Source organism: Arvicola amphibius, chromosome 5 (assembly GCF_903992535.2).
Source record: "Arvicola amphibius chromosome 5, mArvAmp1.2, whole genome shotgun sequence".
NCBI classification, from domain to species: Eukaryota; Metazoa; Chordata; class Mammalia; order Rodentia; family Cricetidae; genus Arvicola; species Arvicola amphibius.
In genome coordinates this window covers 136,336,487-136,359,688 of record NC_052051.1, presented here as the reverse complement: position 1 = coordinate 136,359,688, position 23,202 = coordinate 136,336,487, and the positions used below count along the sequence as shown (strand labels likewise).

The window sequence follows — 23,202 nt, the reverse complement described above, 5'->3', positions numbered from 1 at the left end:
CAAAGTAATTGTAGTGGATTCTCCCTTTGAACCTTTAACCTGTCTAGACCCGGGTTCTCAGTGCCTCTCAACCCTCACCAGAAAAGCTTCCTTTAGCAGATGGAGACTAACACAGAGAGCTGCAACTGGTCGAGAATAAGACAAATAATAAGACTGAGCCCTCAGTAGGACATCCATATCACACCTCCCACCTCCAGGGCTCCAAGATCACTGCGGAAGAGGGGAAGGAAAGAGTCGTGGAGTCAGAGGCAGTGGATGAGTGTAAGGAAACTCTGTTCTTACCAGACACAACGGGGAGGTTGCCCAGACGAACTCACAGCAGTGTGACAGCAGGCACAAGACACCCAAGAGCTCAGACCAGACAAGAGGCGGGAGGTAGCCATGAAGTTTTACCTCTAGCTGAGGAGTCATTGATAGCTGATAGGAAAGGAAGAGATAGTTTTCTTTAAGGATATAGGTCAACCACACTCCAGTAGAAGGCCACATATCCCAGAGTGTGTGGGTAGCACAAACTAGGCTCAATGGTTTGTTTTCAAGGATCATATAAAGTTAGGTAGGTATGGAATGAAGAGATGGATCTTGGAGGAGTTAGAGGAGGGAATAAATATGCTCAAAATACAACATATGAAGTTCTCAATGAATTAATAAAAATAATTTAAAACAGAAAAAGAAAGGATAACTTTAGAGAAGAAAAGCCATCTGCCGTGGCTGAGAGAATGAAGTGTGTGTTTAATCTAGCATCAGTGGGACAGTATTTCAATGCCAGTTGAATTTTTTCAAACATTCATGAAAGTTGGCAAACATACTGCAGAAATATACTTTGTGATACCCAGGAGGAGGCTGGCACATTATCTGATAATGCTATTTGTGTTCTCGCCTTAGCACTGAGGAATGCTTAGCTTTTCCTTCCAGTTACTAACTCAAGGGTTCTCATCCTCGGATGAGCAAAAGGATGTCCAGAGGAGGCTTTTAGAATGTGACATCTTAGGTGGAGTCCCATAATCAGTGTTTTAACAATCCCCAACGCACCAGAAAATTCCACAGCAGGCAGTCGGCTGATCACTTCAGGAAATAATGTCTTGCAGTAAAAAGTACCTTGGAAGAAACTGTTGTGGTTCCTACCCATCCTTGCCCTCTGCTCGGGGACACATTTATCTCCTCCAGCTCTCTAGTTTCTATCCAGAACTGTTCAGACAAACGTTCCCCCATTGCTCAGATGCTCCCAGATCAGAGTCTTTTCAGGTTCTGTATCGTGCTTGCGGCAACAGATGCTGGGTCCTAGCTAGACTGGTCTTGACAATATAGACACGTTTATTTCTATCACGGAAAGCAAATAGAGGGCCAAGGTGAGTTCATTGGAGGTTCTGTCAATACCTTCAAGCCCCCCCCCCGATGGTTTCCATCTGAAGTGGCTTGGGATTCAGCATTCAGCATGAGCACACAGTTCCACCGTTGCATATGGGTAGCACTATCCTTTGGAGAAAACCTTCCCAGGACCCAGTTCTATCTACCCAGCCTCCAAAAGACTTCTCTGGTGTCTCATTGGCCAGCTGCGCATCACCTGTCTTTTGCCTAAATTAACCCATTGGCAAAGGAAGAAAATTACTAGGATCCATTTTTCTCCAGTCAGGATTCCCTCCCCAAGATGAAAAGGCTGTCACCTTCTCCGAAAGCCATGTCAGCTCTGAGAAGAGTCCACAAAGAAAGAAGTTTGCCAAGCGAAGGGGAGAAAGGATGGCTGAGAAGGCAGTCGCTGGGTCTCCTTTCTCTCTTACAGAACCTTCTCCATCCTCCCCCACACTAGAGGAGTTGAAGGCAAGTGGGAGTTGAGTCTATTTGAACCACCCCTGTGTCTTCACTTAAGCTATGGGTCATGTTGTATCATGCACTCCAGCATGAAGTAGCCCTAAAGTACCTACTCAGTTTAAATCGGTGACAAGTTATAGTTTGGATGGAAAACTAAGTATTAGGACATAGTCTAGCTAGCTCCAAGTAACAAAACCCCGACTCAAATTCACATCTTTCTATAGCAGGGGAAGAGGGCAGACTGGTTTGTGTAATCAGAAAGTTCAGACACACAATAGCTCCAGGTCCATAAGATCCACAGACTCAAATAAAACACTCAGAAACCTGTTCACACTCAGTTCTGAGGCCGTCTCCAAGAGGAAACCAAACTCAGATGACAGCAAAAACTCTCACAACTGTCCCCTACTAGTGCAACTATGCAGGTGTCTTCCCTAAGAGCTCCTACAAGAAGAAAAAAGTCAGAAGGGTTAGGTCATGTGCCTGTCATTAGCCTGGAAAAGGGCTAGCACCCTCTGCATGGACAGGCGAGGTCCAGACTATTTGACCACTGTGTCTTGGGACAGTGTCGGTCCTACCCATATTCCATGGAATGGCTTCTCACAGGAAAGAGATTCCTTTGCCAGAAGAAGCTGAGAACAGATGCTGAGCAGGCAAAACAACAGATGTCCACTGTACTTCTGGGTGAAAAAAGCTGTTTGCCGGGCATTATACCCAGAGTAAGCCACCACCGAGAGCCTCTCACTCACACACACAGAGATCAAACACTTCCTCTTGCCCCTCCATATTGCAAAAATTAAACTTGAAAATTGAAATGATCATTTGTTGCCCAGATTAAAATGGGAATTTTTGTCTGCTGGTGCAGTAAAACCTTCCTGTTGTTTCCCTCATAAATGATATCTAAGAGAGTTTTCTCTTTCTTTTGTCTATTGCCTTTTGATCTTTGCCTTCTTTTTCTTGGCTGCTCATCATGTCTTGACTTCTTGGACTCAGAAAGAATGCCATTTCTTTCTGAGGGTCAGCAAGATGGCTCAACAGGGATGGGAGCTTGCCCTGCAAGCATGGTGACCTGAGTTCGATCCTCAGCACCCATGTAAAGGCAGAAAGAAGGAAACAACTCCATAAGGTTGTCCTCTGACCATCACATGCTCTCTGTGACTCCTGTACCTTGGGACACATGGGTGTGCATGCGTGCACACGCACGTGCACACACACACTCACACAAATTAATGCCATTTCTCCATGACACTCTCCCCAGTTTTCTCGTTCTCCTTCCTTCCCTTCCCAGTTAGAAATAATTAATAATCTTATCATGCCACATAGGTACAAGGCTCTACCTTAGAAGGCAGCTACTAGTGATGTGTCTTAGTCATTCAGATGATGAATATCACGGGAGTGCCTGCTATAGCAGGTAGTATGTCTGGTTCTCAGCCTCCCTAATGTTGTAACCCTTTAATACTTCATGTTGTGGTGACCGCCAACCATAAAATTATACTTTACAACTATAATTTTGCTACTGCTGTGAATTGTAATGTAAATATCTGACATGCAGGATATGTGACCCCTGTGAAGGGGTCGTTTGACACTAAAAGAGGTTGAGAACTGCTGGACTAGATGACCCATTAGAGACAAAATCACCACCGCTACCATCATAACATCATCACCATCACCACCACCACCATCATCATCACCACCATCACCACCACCACAATCACTATGAACATCACCATCATCACCATCATTATCATATACACCTTACTGTAGCCTGGAACTTCCTTTGGGGTAAAAAAGTGTGTCCATCTTTTATAGTTCCTTGATGTTTAACTTAGAGCAGTAGTGTCATCGTTATGATTACTGTGGCGCACTTTGGTTGCCATGGACATACTGCTTTCTGAGTCTTTCAAAAATTCTGAAAAGCAATACTGTTACTCCATCTTACAGAAGTAGAAACTAAGGCTCAGGGACATGAAGCCCCTGGCTCACGCTCACAACCTGTAGGAGACAAAGACTAGACATGAGCCCTGGTTGGACAGGTTCTATAGCCCAGTATCTCTCCACACTTGCCCAATAGGAAATGGAAACTGGCTTCTGTTTTTCTGCAAAGGCTGAGGTTTGTATCCACTACCTTGCATGCAAAACATAGGCTTCAGACGGGGATCTGTGACCATGTGAGTGAAAGACAAACCTTCAAGGCCCGTTCCTCATGTCGACTGCTCCTAACCACGGGCAGATATCCTTGAGGCCTCAGATAGTTCCAATTCCATGTGTCTCCAATCTCATAACCCTCTCTGAAGGACCTTGGATGTCAGGCTTTTTGTTCGCAAAATTATGAAGCTAGCTCTAAACCAGATGTCGAATAGAACAGCATAGGCTGAAGAAAGCATTCTGTTTCTGTATTGTCCAGGACAGCAGCTTAGTAATCTGTGTAGTTATGGAGCACTTGAACTGTCTAGTATAACTCAGAATTGAATGCTCATCTTTTTTGTCTTTTTTGCTTATTTATTATTTATTCATTTATTTACTTATTGGTTTTTGAGACAGGGTTTCTCTGTGTAACAGCCGTGGCTGTCCTGTAACTCACTCTAGACCTGGCTGGCCTCGAACTCAGAGATCCACCTGTTGTGCTTTTCGAGTCCTGGGATTAAAAGTGTGCTCCACCATTGTCTGGCTTGACTGTTAAATCTTAATGAATTGTCATTTAAATAGTCACATGGCCAATGCTACCTACCACATTGGACAGCCTACCAGTAGCTAGAACCATCTGGCTCTCTTCCAGCCACTGACAACCCCTTAGCAGAGCTTGAAATCAATTTATTTGGTAGCAGGCAGCATTTGAAATAAAATGGAATAAAATGATGGTATAGAATTATTTTCTTTTTCAGAAAAGAAAAAGAAAATGTGAGCATGTATTATGTGAACAGGCTTTGATAGTTTCACAGATTTGTATCTGGGGGTCTTTGTGTGAAAGAAAATTTTCCCAATGGGTCATGGCCCAAAAGAGTTTGAAAACAGCTTCCTGCCCCAGAGTAATTCACAGAAACCTTGAGAGTAACAAGCTTATATGGCGCTTCCTTCTCCAGCCCGGAGCTCTGCGAGACCTCATTGCAGGAATATTCTGTCCCTCTAGGTCCTACAGGCATGGGAACAGCATGTGGCTTGTCTCAGACAGTAATAGAAAGTGACTTTGTGGGCTGGAGAGATGGCTCAGAGTTTAAGAGCACTGACTGCTCTTCCAGAGGTCCTGAGTTCAATTCCCAGCAACCACGTGGTGGCTCACAACCATCTGTAAAGAGATCTGGTGCCCTCTTCGGGCCTGCAGGCATGGAGGCTGAACACTGTGTACATAATAAATAAATAAATCTTAAAAAAAAAAAAAAAGAAAGTCTGTAGAACATTTAAAAAAAAGAAAGTGACTTTGTGGTCATCTGCCTATATAAATGCAGAGACCCAAAATGATGACCTACAGGCAGAATCTAGTTTCTGACCACAGTCCTTGGGACTCAGTAGTTTTATTTTCCCTCCTTTAGATAGCTCGTCTCTTCAGTTGGGGTACCTTGGTTCAGTTTTGCCATCCCTATCAAATACCCCTAAAAGAACTTCATGTTGCAACCTATACTTGCTATACATTCAATTATATAGAATGTGATAGGAAGCTGAGAGATCCCAGGATGCAGCTGTTAACTTTATAGGTAGGCCCCAGAAATGGGAAGGGAAATGCTGAGACTTCCCAGAGAAGCAGCAAAGGAACAGGTTCTCTGATGCAGAAGACAGAGGAATGATGGAGAGAGTGGAGAATGTTAGGGGAAAGGAGGGGATGAGAAAGAAGGGGCTGGAAGAGGAGTTGGAAAGATGGTTAATGCCCTCATAGTCAAGGCCTACAGCTAGGTTGGGCTTCTGTGAGTAGGTGGTGAGATTATAGTGAACATCATGAAGGTCGTGAGGGGAGCATTGCAGGACTCCAAGCGTTTGGGCCAGGGCTTTGCACACTGAAGAGAGCCTCATAAAACCCCGGACATCTGAGAGCGGAGAGAGCTTAAAGTAGCTTCCAGGATTCCATACCTTGTGCCCTGCCCTCCAATGAAACATCCCTGGCCTGAAATTCAATATTTTCCCCAGGTCTGATGTGGCCAGTGCAATGAGGACCATGGGCAACTTCTTCCCTTCTCAGAGGCTCATGGTTATATCTGTAAAGGGAGAGGATGTGGGTAGGGTGAGGCAGGAGCAGACTGGGGAGTGGGGGTAGGGGAACAGTGATCTGTTTCGACTGCCCTGGTTCTGAGTCCATCTACCTGGCTTCTCAGCTAGGATCCGAACCCCGAGCCTTTGAGTGCTGACACTTCCAGAGAGCGGCTGGTGGCAGGGAGCCATGGTGATCTGTAAGACCTTACACACAAACACCAGGCCACCAAATAAAGCATGTCTGGGAGGCACGTCCAAGCCAAACAACAACTGGTCTAGGGAAATTCCCTGAATAACAACCAGGACAAAATATATTTGCATTCTGTGTGGGGGAGGAGGGAGGAACTTCGAAACCTCTAGGTATTTCTAGAAAAATAGATGTTTCTCGGCCCCTCCACTCTAATGAGAAAACCTTTGAGTCCAGGGGAACCAGTTTGCTAGCTGATATCCCCGAGATTTCTCTACAGTGTATGGGCGCTTGATGGGCTGCCAGGGTCTCAGGAAGCAAACGTTGTATAAATATTGAAGCCTCTGGCTCAGGGGCCAAGGAACTGAGTCACTCAGCACAAAGACAATTGCCAACTTCCTGAGGGCCTCCATTTTCCAACATGGTTCCCAGGGCCCCAGACAAAACCCAAATGGTATTTTTCAGATAAGCTGTGACGTGATCCTGGAAAAGGGGCTGCCTGGTTGAGACGGCCTGTTGAGAATGTCCAGGCAAAGTCCCGGTGACTCAGCAGAGAGAAGAGCGTGACCCTTTCTTTTGAGGTACCCTGGACAGGAGGTACTGCTGAGAACACCCCACCAAAGAGGGAGGGCAAAGGAGAAGAGTGGGCCTCTCCTGGACCTACAGATGCCGAGCGCACTCAGCTGCAGCCTTTGGATGATGGCTTCAGTCACATTAATTATCCCCTCTGGGCCTGGGAATTCCCTGCAGTGTCTGTCTCCTGGGTGGTTGTGAGAATTAAATGATTCGATGCCGATGAAGGTTTAGCGATGATGATGGCACAATTAATGTTAGCCACTTTAGACAGGCTTCTCTACTAACTATTACTGGGTGTTTGTGAAGGAGATGAGGGATAAGAGAGCTGGCATTGACTGATGGGAGCCCTGCTCCAAAATGGAAAAAAAAAAAATCCCAAGGCTAGCAGAGACCTAGTACAGTCTCCCTTTCTCCATCCATCTTTTTTGCCCATTCTTACCCAGCTTTGGATAGTGGATTTGTAAAACCCCATAACCAAGATGGCCAAACAATATTTTGGAAGCACTGAGGGTTGGCACCTCCCTCCCCGCCCCCATTCAGTGAACAAGGCCTCAGGGTCAGGAAGGGCTGCAGAAAGCAGGGCTGACAGAGACGTTTCCTGGCTTTAGAATTTCCAGAGCCTGTGCCTTCAGAAGAACAGAAGGGCTTTACTGCAAATTCAAATGTTCAACACAAAGCATAAATTAGGGAGGACAGAAAGAGCTCCTATCTCAGAGTTAACAAGATTATTCCTCTGCCTGGGGGCCGGGAGGGGACTCTCTGGGCAAGAAAGGAAAAGGCACGTCTAAACTGAGTCCTTAGAAGGAAACCCAGTGCCAGCCCTCTGGATAGAGCCCATGGACACAGGCACAGTCGACAGCAGACAGGGAGGGGAGGCAGGAAGGGGCAAAGTAACTCAAATAGGGTTTCCACTTATGGCAAAAGAGACACAGATATTTATAGATATATAAATATAGATATAGATAGATAGATAGATAGATAGATAGATAGATAGATGATAGATAGATAGATAGATAGATAGATAGATAGATAGATAGATAGATGATACATACATACATACATACATACATACATACATACATACATAGAAATAGACCTAATTCAAGTAGAGCCAAGGGGAATTGTGAGAAGTCCCTGAGTGTGTGGCGGCCACTTGTGCCTCCTCACTCATGATGCTCACTACCGTGAAGCCCATTTCATGTCAGACACATGCTGACATGTGTCCTTCTGCTGTAACTGCCTGTGGCAGCAGCTGTCAGGGGCAGCCCGTCTGGCCAAGAGCTTGCCGCTCTGACATATGTACCGACAACACTCTCTGGAAGAAGGCAGTCACGGCTGTGAGGCATGCTGGCGAGCCTGGCAGCAGGGCTGCAGAGGGCATTCTGTTGCCTTTAAAGAGGCCTCACGTGTATCCGACTGTGCTCACAACCTGCTGATCTGGGAAACTATGGCCAGGCCAAGGACCATCTGTGGGAAGACCTGGGGAATTGAGAAGACTCATGCCTCCACCCTGTTAAAGAAGCCAGCACCTACAGGGTTCGTCTTGCTTGAGGGCCAGCATGCACACCTGCCAAGCTCTCTTGGCCTGTGCCAGGGAAACTCAGGACCAAAGTGCTCTGGCCTGAGAACGGCTGTCAAGGCTGCTTCGTCCTCGGTTAAGGGTGCTGAATTACAGGAGTCTTACTCTGCACTCTAGGATCCTCTAATCGTTGTTTCTGGATTCTTTCTAAATGGCTTTTAGGAGAATAAATGGCTGCTGACAGAGGAAGTTAGACACCCTTTTAGCTGTGCATCACCAGGGCTCCTGCAGAGAAGCCCCTGCCGGCAGACCACAGCTGTGGTCACAGCCTGAGTTCCAGTTAGAGCCACACTGACTGGTCTTCTACTAACTGTGTGACGTTGAGCACATAGCTCCAGTTCTCTGGATCTGTTTCCTCATCCATACAATAAGGGGAGTGGCATTCTTCCTTGAGTGAAGGAAACTCATTAGGAGGACCCATGTAGCTTGTTGAGCACACTTCCTGACAGAGAGGAACTCTGAGTTTTATCTGTTGCCCTGGCAAACTTGACTTCTGCATTTACCCTCCTGCTTCACCCTAGGCCTCTAAATCTTGGAAACTGGCCCTGGTCACCTATGCCACACTAGACCTCAGCATGGCCATTAGCTTAGGATAAGCTCACCCTTTCTAAACTCTCTGACCAGCTTTCTATAACCTGGGATCTGGGCCAGCCGAGCTGACCTCTGGGTTTGCCTACTACGGTCCAGTTGTTCTAAAACAGACACTTCTTGCACCCTGAGGCAAGCCTCTGTGGTGTGTGCAAATTTAACAAACCCCTCTCCCCCGGGCCTCAGCTTATTCATTTGCTCAGTGGTTCCATGAATCAGTTTGGTCTTTCTTCTATTCATTCATCAAATGAGAAGGAAATAGCATGGCAAGATGAGCATGTACTATATGCTCAATGCTGAGAGGAAACCGGTAGACAAAAGCATGGCGCTCGCCCCAAGGGGCTCCCAAGGGCTCCCAAGCCAGTGCATATGTGCGACCTTTCAGCCCCTTTCTGCACCAGAGGTCTGAGCTTTCTTGTCATGACACATGCATGGCCTTCCGGGGTGACAAGAAACAACACATCACTCACTTATTCTAAATAAGCACACACTACAAAGCCCAAGCTCTCTCTTCAGAGACGACAGACATGCTCAAAATACATTGCACAAGCAGCTCTTGTTTCAGTTCCACAGCAGGAAGTGCCCGGTTCATGCATTCTTCTGCAGCCCACAGAGAGCCTTAGACAGAGAGCTCTGGGAAGGAGCTAGTGGTCAGTAACCAACAGCTTTATTTTGACAGCCACCAGGAAGGGACAGAAAGGAATCCTTTGCTGGATTTGTCCAGCATGGGATTTAAGAACAATCTGAGCCAGGGTCAGTGGCTAGCTGATATGGGTAATTTCCGAAGAATTTTTACAACAGATTCAAGGAAAGGATACAGGACTCTAGAAGGCCTTTGAAATTAGCTATTGCTTTTGAGTAATTTGTCAAAGAGTACCCTGAGCACAGTCTAAGTTATTTAATAAAAATGCTGAGTTAGTCCCATTCTAAATATCGGGAAATTGAGTGCTCTATTTTGCAACTTGCTCAGTCACACAGCAATCAAGTTATAAGACTGCAATCCAGAGCCTAACCAAGTCCACCCACATCCCAGCATCCAAACGTGCCCTGTGCTTTTCCTCTTCCAATGCAGAAATTAGTGTCTCTGTGACCTCATCTTAGGAAGCTAGATCATGCCCACAGGACTGTTTCAACTCTGAAATCAAACCAAATATCCCGTTGTGAGTTACCAAATCCATTCTGTGCAAACCTCCTTCACCTTTCACACAGCCACTTTGGGCCAACAAAGTGCGGGCTTCCACACTTGGGTCTCCTTGGTACTTAACTAGTACTTGAGAACACACTCAGGGTACTTTGGGTTCTAATGAAGTCAGCACACTGCATGTGGCAGCTGCTGCACCCTGCACCCTGCCTAGGTGTGCATTTCTCTGGGCCCCAGGCCATTGCCAGCTCATTGCTGAAGCAGTGGGTTCTCTGCTTGATGCTTCACCTTGCAACCAGAAACTCAGCTGTTTTTATTACACTTCTAGCCAATTAGTCAAGCTGTTAGGCTGTCTCCAAGACAGTTTTGTTGCTCTTTTAATTATACTCCAGCATAGCAGAGGTGCCTCTAGCTTTTAAAGAGCATTCTAAAGACACTCTATTAAAATATGAGAACATTTTTATTTCCAAGGTCAGGTGACCCTTGGGGAGAAGGAAGAAAAGATTGCACAGGTGGCCCATGGGTAGAAAGAACATAACTTCAGCTATAATGCTTATGAGGGAAACTGTGCCATTATCTGCTTTTAAAGAGACTAATAAATCTGATCACATAAAACAGAGTCTAGTTTAAATGTAAGACCATTTCGTAGAGAGGATGAAGTGTGGAAGAAGGGAAGCCCAGAGCAGACCACAAAGGCAAAACCATTTGTTAATTAGAGCGAGCCTTATAAATCACGTTGTCTAAGATGCATGGTGGCCAAGAACAAGGCTGAAGCTGGAGAAGTCATATGATTTATCCAAAATTAGAAAGAGAGGGAAACAGGACCCAGGTCACTACCAGCCTGCTCAGAGAAAGGCACAGAAAGGCGTAAAAAGATAGCCAGGGAGGAAACACAAGTGCAGAATCCGATGCTGAATCCGGACTCACTGGAAACAAGCAGAAGCTGGCAAGGATGGAGTCAGGGACCCTTGTACACAGTTGGGGGGGGATGTAAATTCGTGCAGCCCCTATACACATGAGGGTGGAGGGTCCTCGAGAGCTAAAATTAGACCTGTTATATGACCCAGCAATACTTCTCATCAGTATATACTTGAAGGGATCTAAGTAGACATACAGCAGACATGTCTGCACACTGCTGTTCATCAAATAACTTTTCACTAGAGCCAAGTCAAAGAATATATATAAAGATAGATAGGTAGATATAGATATATATGTATATACAATGTCAGTTATTTCATTTCAACCATATAATAGAAGAAAATTGTGTCATCTGCATATATATATTTTAATGTGTATGTCCCTCAATACATTTCTGTGTACCGCGTGCATGGAGTACCCCTGGAGGCCAGAAGAAGGCATCAGATTCTGTGGAACTGGAGTTACAGATGGTTGTGAGCTACCCACAGTTGCTGGAAATGGAACCCTGGTCCTCTGGAAGAGTAGCCAGTGCTCTTAACCACTGAGCAGTCTCTCCAGGCCAAGAAAATCAGTGCTTTTTACACAGCTCAAATTCAGGATGTGTGTGTGTGTGTGTGTGTGTGTGTGTGTGTGTGTGTTTGTGTGTTTAGTCCCAATTACAAATTGTTTTTTAATACAACTTTAAAATTTGGGGGGATAAAAAATGAATAATTTGTGTCAGGTGTGATGGTGTACACCTTTAATCCCAGCACTCAGGAGACAGAGGCAAGAGGATCTCTGTGAGTTCTAGGTTAACCTCCAAACTTCGTAGGAAGACTATCTCTCTCTCAAAGAAAGAGAGAAAGAGAGAGAGGGGGGGGAGGGAGGGAGGGAGAGGGAGAGAGAGAGAGATTATGTCAAAGGTAGCATCTCTAAAATAATTCATATGAGCTGTTTTTGTATTGCCAGAACTCAACCAGGCTTAATTTCTTTTCTTCTGCCTCATGTTGCATTTTTGAAACTGTTACTTTCCCTGTCCAATATGTTAGCCACTGGCCACCTATGGCTACTTATATGTAAGCTTATATTAATTATAATTAAGGTTAACACAAAACTCAGTTATGCTAGCCACATTTCAGATGTCCAGAAGCTGCATACAGCTGGTGACTAGTATACTAGACAATGCAGATATAGGCTGGCATTGTCTAGTATACTAGGCTGGCATGCACCACTAGATAGCACTTTCTGAGGGCTGGCAACAGCGGTGACTCTCGCCTAAATAAATCTAAAAGAAGTCAGAGGTTCCTAGAAGTATGTTGAGGGCATAACACATAATCTATATTGCCCAACCTGGCAATGCCAGGGATTATATCACAAGCAGAACTGCTATCCCAAAGGCTTGTCACCACCCTTAAATGTTGCTCTCAAGGATGGGTTCCTTACACCTGAGGTAGTTTGGGAATCTGTATGTGAATCAACTTGGAATCTAAAAGACCTTTACCCATAAAATCAATGTAATAAATCACGTAAGTGCACCTCCCTACTTTATAGATTTGAAAAGGTGGGGTGAGGGAATGACCAGGAGAAAATCAGCAAGTCAGATCCCATCATTTGGGGGATGGGAAAGGTCAGTGACCGAGATAGTTGAGTGTGTGCATGCAAAGCACCAGGTTCTGTCTGCTGGCATCAGGACGAAAATCCAAATAAATCAGCGTTTCACAGGAGCTTCAGATGGGGGGGGGGGTGGGGGAGGCATGTTCTCCACACGTCCCCATACACACCTACACAAAGAATATTGTTAGGTTAATTTCCTAATCTAATTAGCCAAAAAATACAAAATCTCGCTGCAAATGAGATTGCTGCCAAGGCAGGGACATCTGTGGCCTATCTCAGTCGAGCATCCCTGACCCCAGAGGTCTGTTGACACTCTAGTATTGAAAAAAAGATCAAGTCTCAGCACCCTTTTATAATCAGCCTCTATTCGCAACCTGGAAGAGCTCTCCCAGGGGTGCCTGGATTTCCGCTAATGATGTACTTAGAAACATTACACACTCCTGGAGCTTTGACCGTGCCCATCATCCCAGCAGCATCCTCATCCTTGAGGTGGGGACGGAGGGACAGAGTTAAGTTCCAGCTCACAGTGGCCTGTTCTCCTCCAACACCCCCTCTAATTTTACCTCTTTTTATCAGGCTCAAGACTGAATTCTGGAGGATCAAGCTCACAAAAGGCACTTCCCTAAATTAGAAAAAAAATTAATTGATCTTGAATGGCGGTCCTTGAACTAGAAAACAGATTAAATCAAAAGTCGTGGATGAGCACATGGGCTGTGGGTCTGGTGGGGATTTGAGAGCCTTCCAAGCTTTCCTCGCTGGTGGGGATGGCTGTACTATTTGTTCTTATTTCATTTTCAGGCTCACAGCTTTGCTTCCCTTGGCAGTGGTATACCACCATGCTGCTCATATGAGCAGGATTTATATTTTCTCACGAGCCAGAGAGGAGGGGGAGTGTAATATTTTCTAGGGGACTCTGAGCAGAAGTTAGAAAAGAAAGAGAAGGGCTTGGACTAAAAGGAATGTTTCATGAGATATTCTAGGTGAGGAGAATTGTTTTGAGTTGTGGAGACACGGTGGCCATGATTCCAGTCAATGTTTCCAGGACACACACACACACACACACCTGGGTGCATGCATGTGTGCACACAGAGACCGGAAAAGGATGTCAGGTTCTCTGCAGCTGGAGTTACAGGAGATTGAGAGCTGCATGCCATGGGTGAAGCAAGTACTCCTAACCACTGAGTCATTTCTCAGCCTTTGGCAGGGCAGCGAATGCATTTTTTCCGTGTTAACTCATTCAAATTTAGTTAATGATTTCTTTACCTGGCTAATGAATGCATTTCTTTGATTTATCAACTGAAGACAGAAAAGAAGAAATGAGTAATGGAGAGAGGCATTATGAAATTGAGCCAGGAATCTTGGTGATGCCTATAATCTTAGCACTTGAGAGGCAGAGGCAGAGGCAGAGGCAGAGGCAGAGGCAGAGGCAGAGGCAGAGGCAGAAAAAATGATGAATTCAAGACCAGTGAAACTGTCCTTTTTTAACAAAAAAATGATTTTTTTTCTTCCACCCTAGTTACCAAACCTCTGAGAGTCCAGTTTCAGGGTTAAGCAGCCAAGTCCTTGCCCTACAGCACACTTGTAATTCAGGACACTTGTAGGAAAGTTAGGAAAGACAGAGACCCTGTTCTCTTGTCATTAAAAAGAGAAGAGTGGATGAGATGAGTTGAGGAGATCATTGACCTCTTGATTATGAAACTAGCTTGAGGATGGTGTGGGTAACACCAAATTTAGTTAGGGAAACTATCAGGTGCCAGATGCACCAGATAGAAACTGTCTTGGTTGTGCTGCCGTAACGAAGTCTTGGAGGCCATGACAACCAAGATTTGTTCTTGCTCATGAGGGGTGCGTATGCACGGATCTAGACTCCAACAACTTGGACACCATCAATACCTCCTCCACTTATAGCTAGGTGAAGAGATCAGCCATGTGCAAATCAAGTAGTCTCCCCTCGAAGGAACACACACAATCTCCATTCAGAGTCACATTGCCACACGTCACCATGTGCACGCTTCATGTGCCTTGAAGGCATCCAAACGCCAGTGGACAGATTACAACTGCACTAGGTCAAGAACCTTGGAAGGATGTTATCCCCTCTGTAGTTCAAGAGTCCAGGCAAACTTATAACCCGTGAAGTCTACGTGCGTAAGTGGTGTTTTCAGAACAAGATTGAGCCTTCTCAAAGAGTATGAGCAGATGGTTTTGAACTATGTCTCCAACTTTGAGTGGAAATAAAGGAACTGAATGATGTTTCATCAAAGACCACCAAGGCCACCTATAAGAGAGACTGGATTTCTCAAAGGCAAAGTCCTTTATCAGGTTACATCAGATGGCTGCAAATGGCATTTAAACCCTGAGGTCTTGTGGTCTAGGCAGGTACCTATTATTCAATTTCCAAGACTTTAGGGTGGTTAAATCAACTACATCTCATGGGAAGTAGATCTCAAAAGTAATCATGAGTAGGTCTACACAGAAGATTAACACTGAAGAGATCTCTCCAGCACTACCCAGGGTTAATAGTGGCACTTTGCAGAAATATGTTGTATAAAATGGCTAAAGGATTGTTACAACCATTTCAGAAATCATTGGAAATTCTGCCTCAATCTAAAGTCAAAATTGACTTAACCATTTCTTTATGGAAGTTTTTAAAATGTTCTAACACCGTATAACCCAAAGATACACTCATTTGCTACTTACATGCTTGGACCTGACCGTTGGAAAGAAGCAGAAGTCTTTGCTTTCCGTAATTAAACTATTATGTTTCTATGAGAGGAGAAAGCCTTATAGATCCATAAAACCGCTATAGTGCAGAACATACCATGGTCTCAAATCTGAGCCAAGGTGTTTGAAGCAGCGTTCATTAGCACTGCAGAGTGGGAGGACATGAGCAGGGGAAATGCCCATAGCATCTTTCCAAACCAAGCCTGCGGGAAAGTCCCACAGGGCAACACAGGTGAGCGCTGCCAGGAACAGCTAGATTCACAACACATTTGAGTTTGGATTAATTTTCTTTTCTTTGGTTCATGTTCAGAAATCTTTTACTGTTGTCAGATTTTTTTTTTTCAACCCTCTTCGGCTCAGTTACATGACCACATCTGAGGCTTTGATCCACAGTTTAAGGAGCTGGGCTGTACAGTAACAATAAAATATATAGTATAGGAAACACAGTCATTAGTATCATTGTCAAATATTCTGTACCGTACATGACTGTGTGCACTTTCCAGGGCTGGCAATGCAGTGGGTCTATTTACAGCAGTATCACACACGTGACTAATGCCTTGCTCTGAAGCTTCCCTCCGCCAGAGCAGCATGAGGCAATAGGGCCTTTCCAGCTCCATCCTGATGCCAAAGGTCCCCTGTCAGGTATCTGACCTTGGCCCAGACTTTATGCAGCACATGAGCACACTCTTTCCTCTTTCATGTCTCTTCATTCAACAGTTTGGCTTCTATTGTCGCAAGGAAAGGGGCTATGTGCACGCCTGAGTCCTTGCCTGTTGGAGGCGGCTCAGGGACTCATTTCAGAGGCGCTCAGTCCTACCTAAGTCTGGCATATCCCATGTGCTGGGGACTTTTGTCTGGTGGGGAGATAATTTCCACCCGTCCTACTTCTTATTCTCCTAGTTAAGATTATGATGACTAATGACTGACTTTTCCAAGAATTAGGACCTCCTAGACAGTGATCTCTCCTTTCCTTTTCCAGTTCCTTACCAGCAGACTCCTTACAGTCCCCGGGGCAGCTCCAACGTCATCCAGTGCTACCGCTGCGGAGACACCTGCAAAGGAGAAGTGGTCCGCGTCCATAACAACCACTTCCACATCAGATGTTTCACCTGTCAAGGTAGGAGGCCCTGGCTCAGCTCCCTTTGCAGATTCTTGGTCCTTCCCTGCCAGCACATGCCTAGGGATGGGAATATAACAAGCTCTTGAGATAGCTGTAAAGGCCAACACTTTCCTCTGGGAATTCGCTCTTACGGGGACACTTGAGTGAGATTAGAGCTGGCTGGGTGGGTGGGTGTGAGGGGGTCCTGGCCTTCTCAGAGAAACAGAGGCTGGCCAGGAGAAAAAGACAATCCTTTAGAGCTAACGCCTGCATCTGGAAAGACTGCTGCTTGAGACTCTCAGTCAGCTAGAGAGTGAATGACAGTTTTAGCGACCGCGGATAAACCCAGTCTGGCTTTGAGATGTACAGCTATTCTGTGACAGTATGGCGGTCCTCAGCAGAGAAGTCTAACAAAAAAAAAAAAAAAAAAAAAAAAGATTTGCCATTTGGAAACAGATGTTCTGTTGCTACCGCTTACCCACATAGAGCTGACTCACAGTGTCCTGCATCCTACGCCAAGGCTCGCTCAGCGTTCCCAAACAGAGAGGATCACTGTAGCAGGAAGGGAGCAGGGCTCATCTGAAAGAGAGTCCTGTCGCCCACAAGCCATGCTCCACTCCAGGGGGCTGACAAACACCTCTCCCGAGGCACCTCCTGTCTCTGCCTCCAGGCTGCCAAGTTCACAAAGCAGCCATGGCCCTGGCGGACCGCTTGCGAGCTTGACCCAGAACTTGTGACTTGCACCTGGTGATCCCAGGTTTATGTGCTGAAAGTTCAATGTGTGCTCTTTGTTCTCTGTCCTCTGTGACCACGCTTCGGATACTCGTAGCCAGGTCTTCCCATGACAAATTATATCACAGGTCCTCAAAGTGAGCCTCATCTGCAAGGACTCCCTCCTGTGTTGCGATCGTGAGGCTTCCTCTTTGGTCCACTCTAGGTCGTCAGTGTTATTCTTAAATCGTGATCCCCAGAACACATCGCAGTTCTCGAGGTCAGACAAATATAACAAGCACTGTGTTTCTGTCCATGGGACTCATACTGGCTTGATTTCTTAAGGGCTTAATTCTTACCATTAACTTATATTGAATATATGATCAATGGAAACTTCCAGATCTCCTCTTATCAATAATTACCTCAGTCTCATGTAACTGAGATTGGCTTCCCTTGCCACAGAGAAGAATCCTAAATTCCTTTCTTTATGATCCAACTGGGCTTTGTATTGAGATATATATATATATATATATATGTGTGTGTGTGTGTGTGTGTGTGTGTGTGTGTGTGTGTATGTGTGTGTGTGTCTGTGTCTGTGTGTGTGTGTGTTTGTGTGCGTGTGTGTGTGTATTTCATATTCTCCAATGTGTTTGTAGAGGCATATATAGAATATGTCTTAATTTGTGCGATTTAAATCTTATATTGAGAATTGGCAAAGTCTTTAGTGCAGTTGAGCTATACAGTATTTTGGTGAGTGACTACTTTTACATCTCAGAAATAGGGGGCAGGACGGAAAATCAAAACAACAAAGATGTCATAAGGGAGGGATGTGTCGTGTGTCTCTGCAATGGATATTCTGAAGAGAGTATGAGCAGTTACCTTTTGCTCCTAACAAAGTGTAACCTCGGACCGGACCAGTGCCTGCACATGGCTTCTTGCTTCCAGCAGACTGGCCTGCCCTCCTTCATGTGGTGGTGTCGGATCTCCAAGCCCAAGAGGATACACTTCAGTAATCAAGACCTTTCACACCCCAGCTTGGGCCGTGCTTGTTAATGTCCTACTGTTGACAAAAACAAGCCAATAGCCAAGCCAGACTCAAGCTCCTGGAGAAACTTTGCCTCTTGTGGGGAAATCTGAAGCCTCAGATCTCAAGGGTGTGAATGCAGAGAAGGGACTCATTTGACCACATCCACAATCCCCAAAAGACGGTATAGAGTCTCCTTTGACGAAGATTCCAAGGAGGAAAATAGACCATTATTTTTTCTGAATATTTCTAGGTCAGCTGCTTGGAGGTAAAACAAATGACAGGATTTGGGTTTCCTTCCCTAACAAGTAAAGGAGATTCGTTGCCTTCAATAGGCAATTCTGAAATGTCTACCCAGGCCCCTTGCAACTCTCCCGACACGCTGTACTGAGCTGAGATAAAAGGAAGGAACTGGCAGAGGTCAGAAGCAGTCAGTGGAGCTGGTGGTGGAACAGCCAGGGCCAGATTTCATCCCGACGGTTTGTGCAAAGCCCTGGGGACATCAAGTTTCAGTGGATCATAGAGAGAAACAGACCATGCTGCAGCCACCAAAGCTGGGATATAAAAGGAAACCATGCAGCAGAGGCCCTGCCGAGGGCCTGCTCGCAGTGCATCATGGGAAAAATGGCTCTCAAACAACAGCAAAGAGGATAGCAAGGAAGCTTGCCTACTGGATACAAGGGACTGAAATGTCTATGCAGCTGTTGAGAATCCATCCTTTACATGATTCATGGATGGTACTCGTACTGTGTATACATTTTATGACTCAAAGTATATTTTTAGCTTCTTTGAATAATTTTATTTTCAATATGCCATGGATAGAAATGAAAACCCAACAGGTCCCTACAAAGCAAGTTGAAAAGTGTTAATAAAACACACAGAAGCACACCAGAAAACTAACTCTAGGGCAAGGTGGTGCATGAAACTTCACAGGAGAGGGGCTTGACTAAAAGTAAAATGAGTGCTAAGTGAAAAAAAAAAAGATCTAATAATGGGGAAAAAATCTAAACAACCAATAATCTCACAAACAGTTGTGCAGCCTAGCACCTGAGAGGTGGAAGCTTCAGATACCAGGCCAGAAACAAAACAACTACAAAATAAAACAAAAATCCATAATGGGAGGGTGGAGGCAAAAGGATTAAGAGTTGGCGGTCACCCCAAGCTACATTAAGTCTGGGGGCAGCCTTGGGGATATGAGCCCTCTCAGAAGAGAACACTGAAAACTGCAACCAGGCACCTGTCAGTGAGGGACTGCAGAATGCTTTCCAGGGTCTGCCAAATGCCTTCTCTAGAGAAGAAGGTTGGTTCATTATGTGACATACCAATTCCGCCTTGTTACTCAGATGCTGAGCCTCCTTAAAGCCCCCAGAACTTCCAGGAGCCAGTGGGTATGGTTGCGGCAGGAAGACTCCCACCTGGACCCACACTCCGGCCCCATTAAAAGCAACTGTGCTCACTCGCCAGCAAGGAGGCCTTCTTGGGTGGATGGAGAGGACCCTGGTTCTCCATCCTTGTTGTAGGCACTGGCAGTAAAATGACTAGTAAAAAGGTAGAGCTAGAGGCTGAGCTGGGTAGGGTAGGATGAGGGCTCAAGGATGCTAATTGGCTGGCAGAGCAAGGAGCCAGGATAAAATAGAGCGCATACTCCATGGTGCCCTTCTGCTTCTGTTTTTGCTCGCACCATTAGAACGAAGCCTCAACTGGCTCCTCCAGGTTAAGTCTGGTGGCCAGGACCTTGCAAGCCTCCCAGTCAGAGTAGGGGCCCACTCTGAAGAGTTTCTTCAGAACTGGAACTGCCCAAAGGTAGTATTGATGGCTTAGTATATGGGAGGGCAGGGAATGCCGAGACGCCTCCATCTTGACAGTAAATCAGTTCAGATGAGTTCAGGTGTTTTCCAGAGTCAGAGATTTAAGACGAAGTTTCACACTTGACAAACAGTAAAAGCAAATAATAATCCTTTTGGAAGAAGCTCAGCTTTATGCCAGACCTCATAGAAAAATGAGTAACTCGGAGACAAAAATGCAAATCGTGGAGGAGAGAAATGACAGAAATGGTGGAGACTAGAGTACGTATTAGAATAGACATTATCTATGGCAGTCTAACAAAACTGTGCAGGGAAGTATAAAAGATGCAGCCTACATACATCAGAATGAAACCTCAAATCATCAAACATAAAGCAGTAATCTCAAAAGTAACCAGAAATCAGAGACGGATCATCTGAGTCTGAATGGTGGATAGGGTGACAGTTGATGCTTTCACATCAACAAGCAAGCTGGAAAACAGTAGGATGTTCTTTCGTGGAGTGGAAGAAAAAAAATCATCAAAGTAGGGTAATGTATTCATAGAAACCATTGTTTTGGAACAAAGGCAACCCAACATATAACGTCATACTTGCTGGTGAAAAACTAAAATTTTCCCCATATGATAAAGAACAAGATGGGAATGTCTGATCTCACCACTAATGCTTAATGAAATACTAGGTTAGGCAAGAAAAATAAGTTTTAAAGGCATATAAATTGAGAAGAAAGGAGCTGGGGTGGTGGTGGCGCACGCCATTAATCCCAGCATTTAGGAGGCAGAGGCAGGAGGATCTCTGTGAGTTTGAGGCCAGCCTGGTCTACAAGTGAGTTCCAGAATAGCCAGGATTGTTACATAGAGAAACCCTGTCACAAAAACCAGAGAGAGAGAGAGAGAGAGAGAGAGAGAGAGAGAGAGAGAGAGAGAAGAAAGGATGAAAATGGTTTTTATTGCAGATAACATGATCTCATGTATAGCCAAACCTATGTGATGCATGAAAAAAATTATTAGAAGTTATAAATAAAATGTTTCAGAACACAAGATCAATATTCCAAACCATTTGTGTGTTTATGTACTGGCAATGAATAATCTGAAAGTAAATTTGAGAGAGCTAGAGATGTAATAGCTCAGCAGTAGAGCGCTTGCCTAGCATACAAGAGGTCCTGAGTTCAATTCCCGGCACTGCTAAAAACAAAATAAAGCTGAGGAAACAATTGGGAGTGGTGTAATGTCTCAGTGGGCAAAGGCACTTGCCAACAGACCGCCAATCTGAGTTCAATCCCTGGAACCCACATGGTGGAAGGAGAGTTGATTCCCATAAGGTGTTCTCCAACCTCCACACATGCACTGTGACATGTATATGCACACACATGCAACACACAACAAATACAGTTTTTAAAAATTCTACTTACAATAGTAAAAATATACAAACAAATATAACAAAAAAAATTATGACAGCTTGAAAATGCAGAAGCACACAGAAAGCCATTCTGTCTTCATGAATTAGACTGTAATGCTGCTAAGATCACTCGAGTTCAGTTGGGTCAACATAATAAAAATGTCTGGTCACCTCCAGTTGTCACAATACATTGACTGGGTGGCTTAAAAACAGAAATTTATTTTTGACATTTCTGAAAAAATTATTAGTATAAAATCAGGACATGTTGGGTTCTAATGAGGACTCCTCCTGGCTTGCAGGTAGCCACCATAGTAAGTCTCTCTGCATGGTAGAGAGAAGGTGGAAGGAGGGAGGGAGAGAGAGCTCGAGCTCTTTCTACAGGGACTAATATCACTGCTTACACAGGGCTTTACTCCCAAGGCCTCATCTAAACCTAAACCTAATTATCCTATGGCAACTACACACCCAGATGCCATCAGGGCAGAGGGTAAAGCTTCTGCATATGCACTTCGAGACAGCATAAATCAGTCCATAAAATTGACATCAATTTACAAAGAGCAAACAATGAAAATGAACACTGAGGACCCGCACTTCTCACTTTTCAAACTTGCCACGAGTAAAGCTAATAAACGTGCAGTGTGGTGACAGCACAGGGATTGACATACCAATCAATAGAATAGAATCAAGTGTCCAGAAATAAACCTTTATATATATGGTTAGTTTATTTTCAACAAGGGTGCTAAAATAATTCAATAGAGAAAACGGATCTTTCTATAAATGGTTCCAGAAAAACTGAATATTCACAGACAAAAAAAAAGACAGAAAATAGACTGTTTCATACAAACATATAAAAATTAACTCAAAATTATTCAAAGATAAACATATGGGCTAAACTGCAAAATTTTTAAAGAAAAAATAGATGAATAAATCATTGTGACCTTCGAGCAGGGTACCAGCTTCTCAGACAATATAAAAAAGAGACTCAGCAGAGGAAAAAAATAGGCAAATTAAACATCATCAAAGCTTAGTTTTATTCTTCAAAATACACCCCTGATTTTTTTTTCTTTTTTGAGACAAGGTCTCATTTTGTAGCCCTGGCTAGCCTATAACTCACTATCTATATAAAGCTGACCTTGAACTCACAGGTATCCACCTGCCTCTGCCTCTGAAGAGCAAGGATTAAGGAGTAAGCTACCATGCCTGGCTTAAATATACCCTTAAGAATGCGAACAGATAATACTGCTAAGATAGCTTGAATTTCAGTTGGATCAACATAATACAATGTCAGGTCACCTCCAGTTGTCAGAACAATACCATTGACTGAGTGACTTAAAAACAGAATTTTTTTTTGACATTTCTGAAAATATTAACAGTACAAAATCCGGACATGTTGGGTTCTAATGGGGACTCCTCCTGGCTTGCAGGTAGCCATCATAGTAAGTCTCTCTGCATGGTAGAGAGAAGGTGGAACAGGAGGGAAGGAGAGAGAGAGAGAGAGAGAGAGAGAGAGAGAGAGAGAGAGAGAGAGAGAGAGAGAGAGAGAGAGAGAGCGTGCTCTTTATACAGGGACTAATACCACTCCTTACAGGGCCCAAATGGAAGAAAATATTTACTTATCAGATATCTAATCAAACACTGTGCTTAAGCTATGTAAGGAATTTTTACAATGTAATGATAAAAATGATAACCCAGTGTCAAAATGGACCAAGGAAATGACATTTCTCCAAAGAAGTTATGCAAATATCCCATAAAACTGCCCAATATCAGTAGAATTCAAAGGCAGCAAATCAAGCCACAGTGCACACAAGTTCCCATACAAAGGATGGCTAAAATCAGACAGTCCCAATACACGTGTTGAGGAGGACGTAGAGACACTGTGACCCTTG

General features: G+C 44.6%; 1 protein-coding gene across 6 annotated transcripts in view; it reads left to right on the top strand.

Annotated features, from left to right (window-relative positions):
• The window catches only part of Ablim3 (actin binding LIM protein family member 3), a 114,699-nt gene that overhangs the window by 26,696 nt on the left and 64,801 nt on the right, over positions 1–23,202 (top strand). For 3 of the 6 annotated variants that reach the window (XM_038332096.1, XM_038332095.1, XM_038332094.1), the window contains one exon: positions 16,265–16,402. In XM_038332096.1, the coding sequence (XP_038188024.1) occupies positions 16,265–16,402 (138 nt within the window). Of the gene's footprint in view, positions 1–15,960; positions 16,143–16,264; positions 16,403–23,202 lie in introns of those variants that run through there. The other 3 variants (XM_038332097.1, XM_038332092.1, XM_038332093.1) reach the window with 3 other exon arrangements.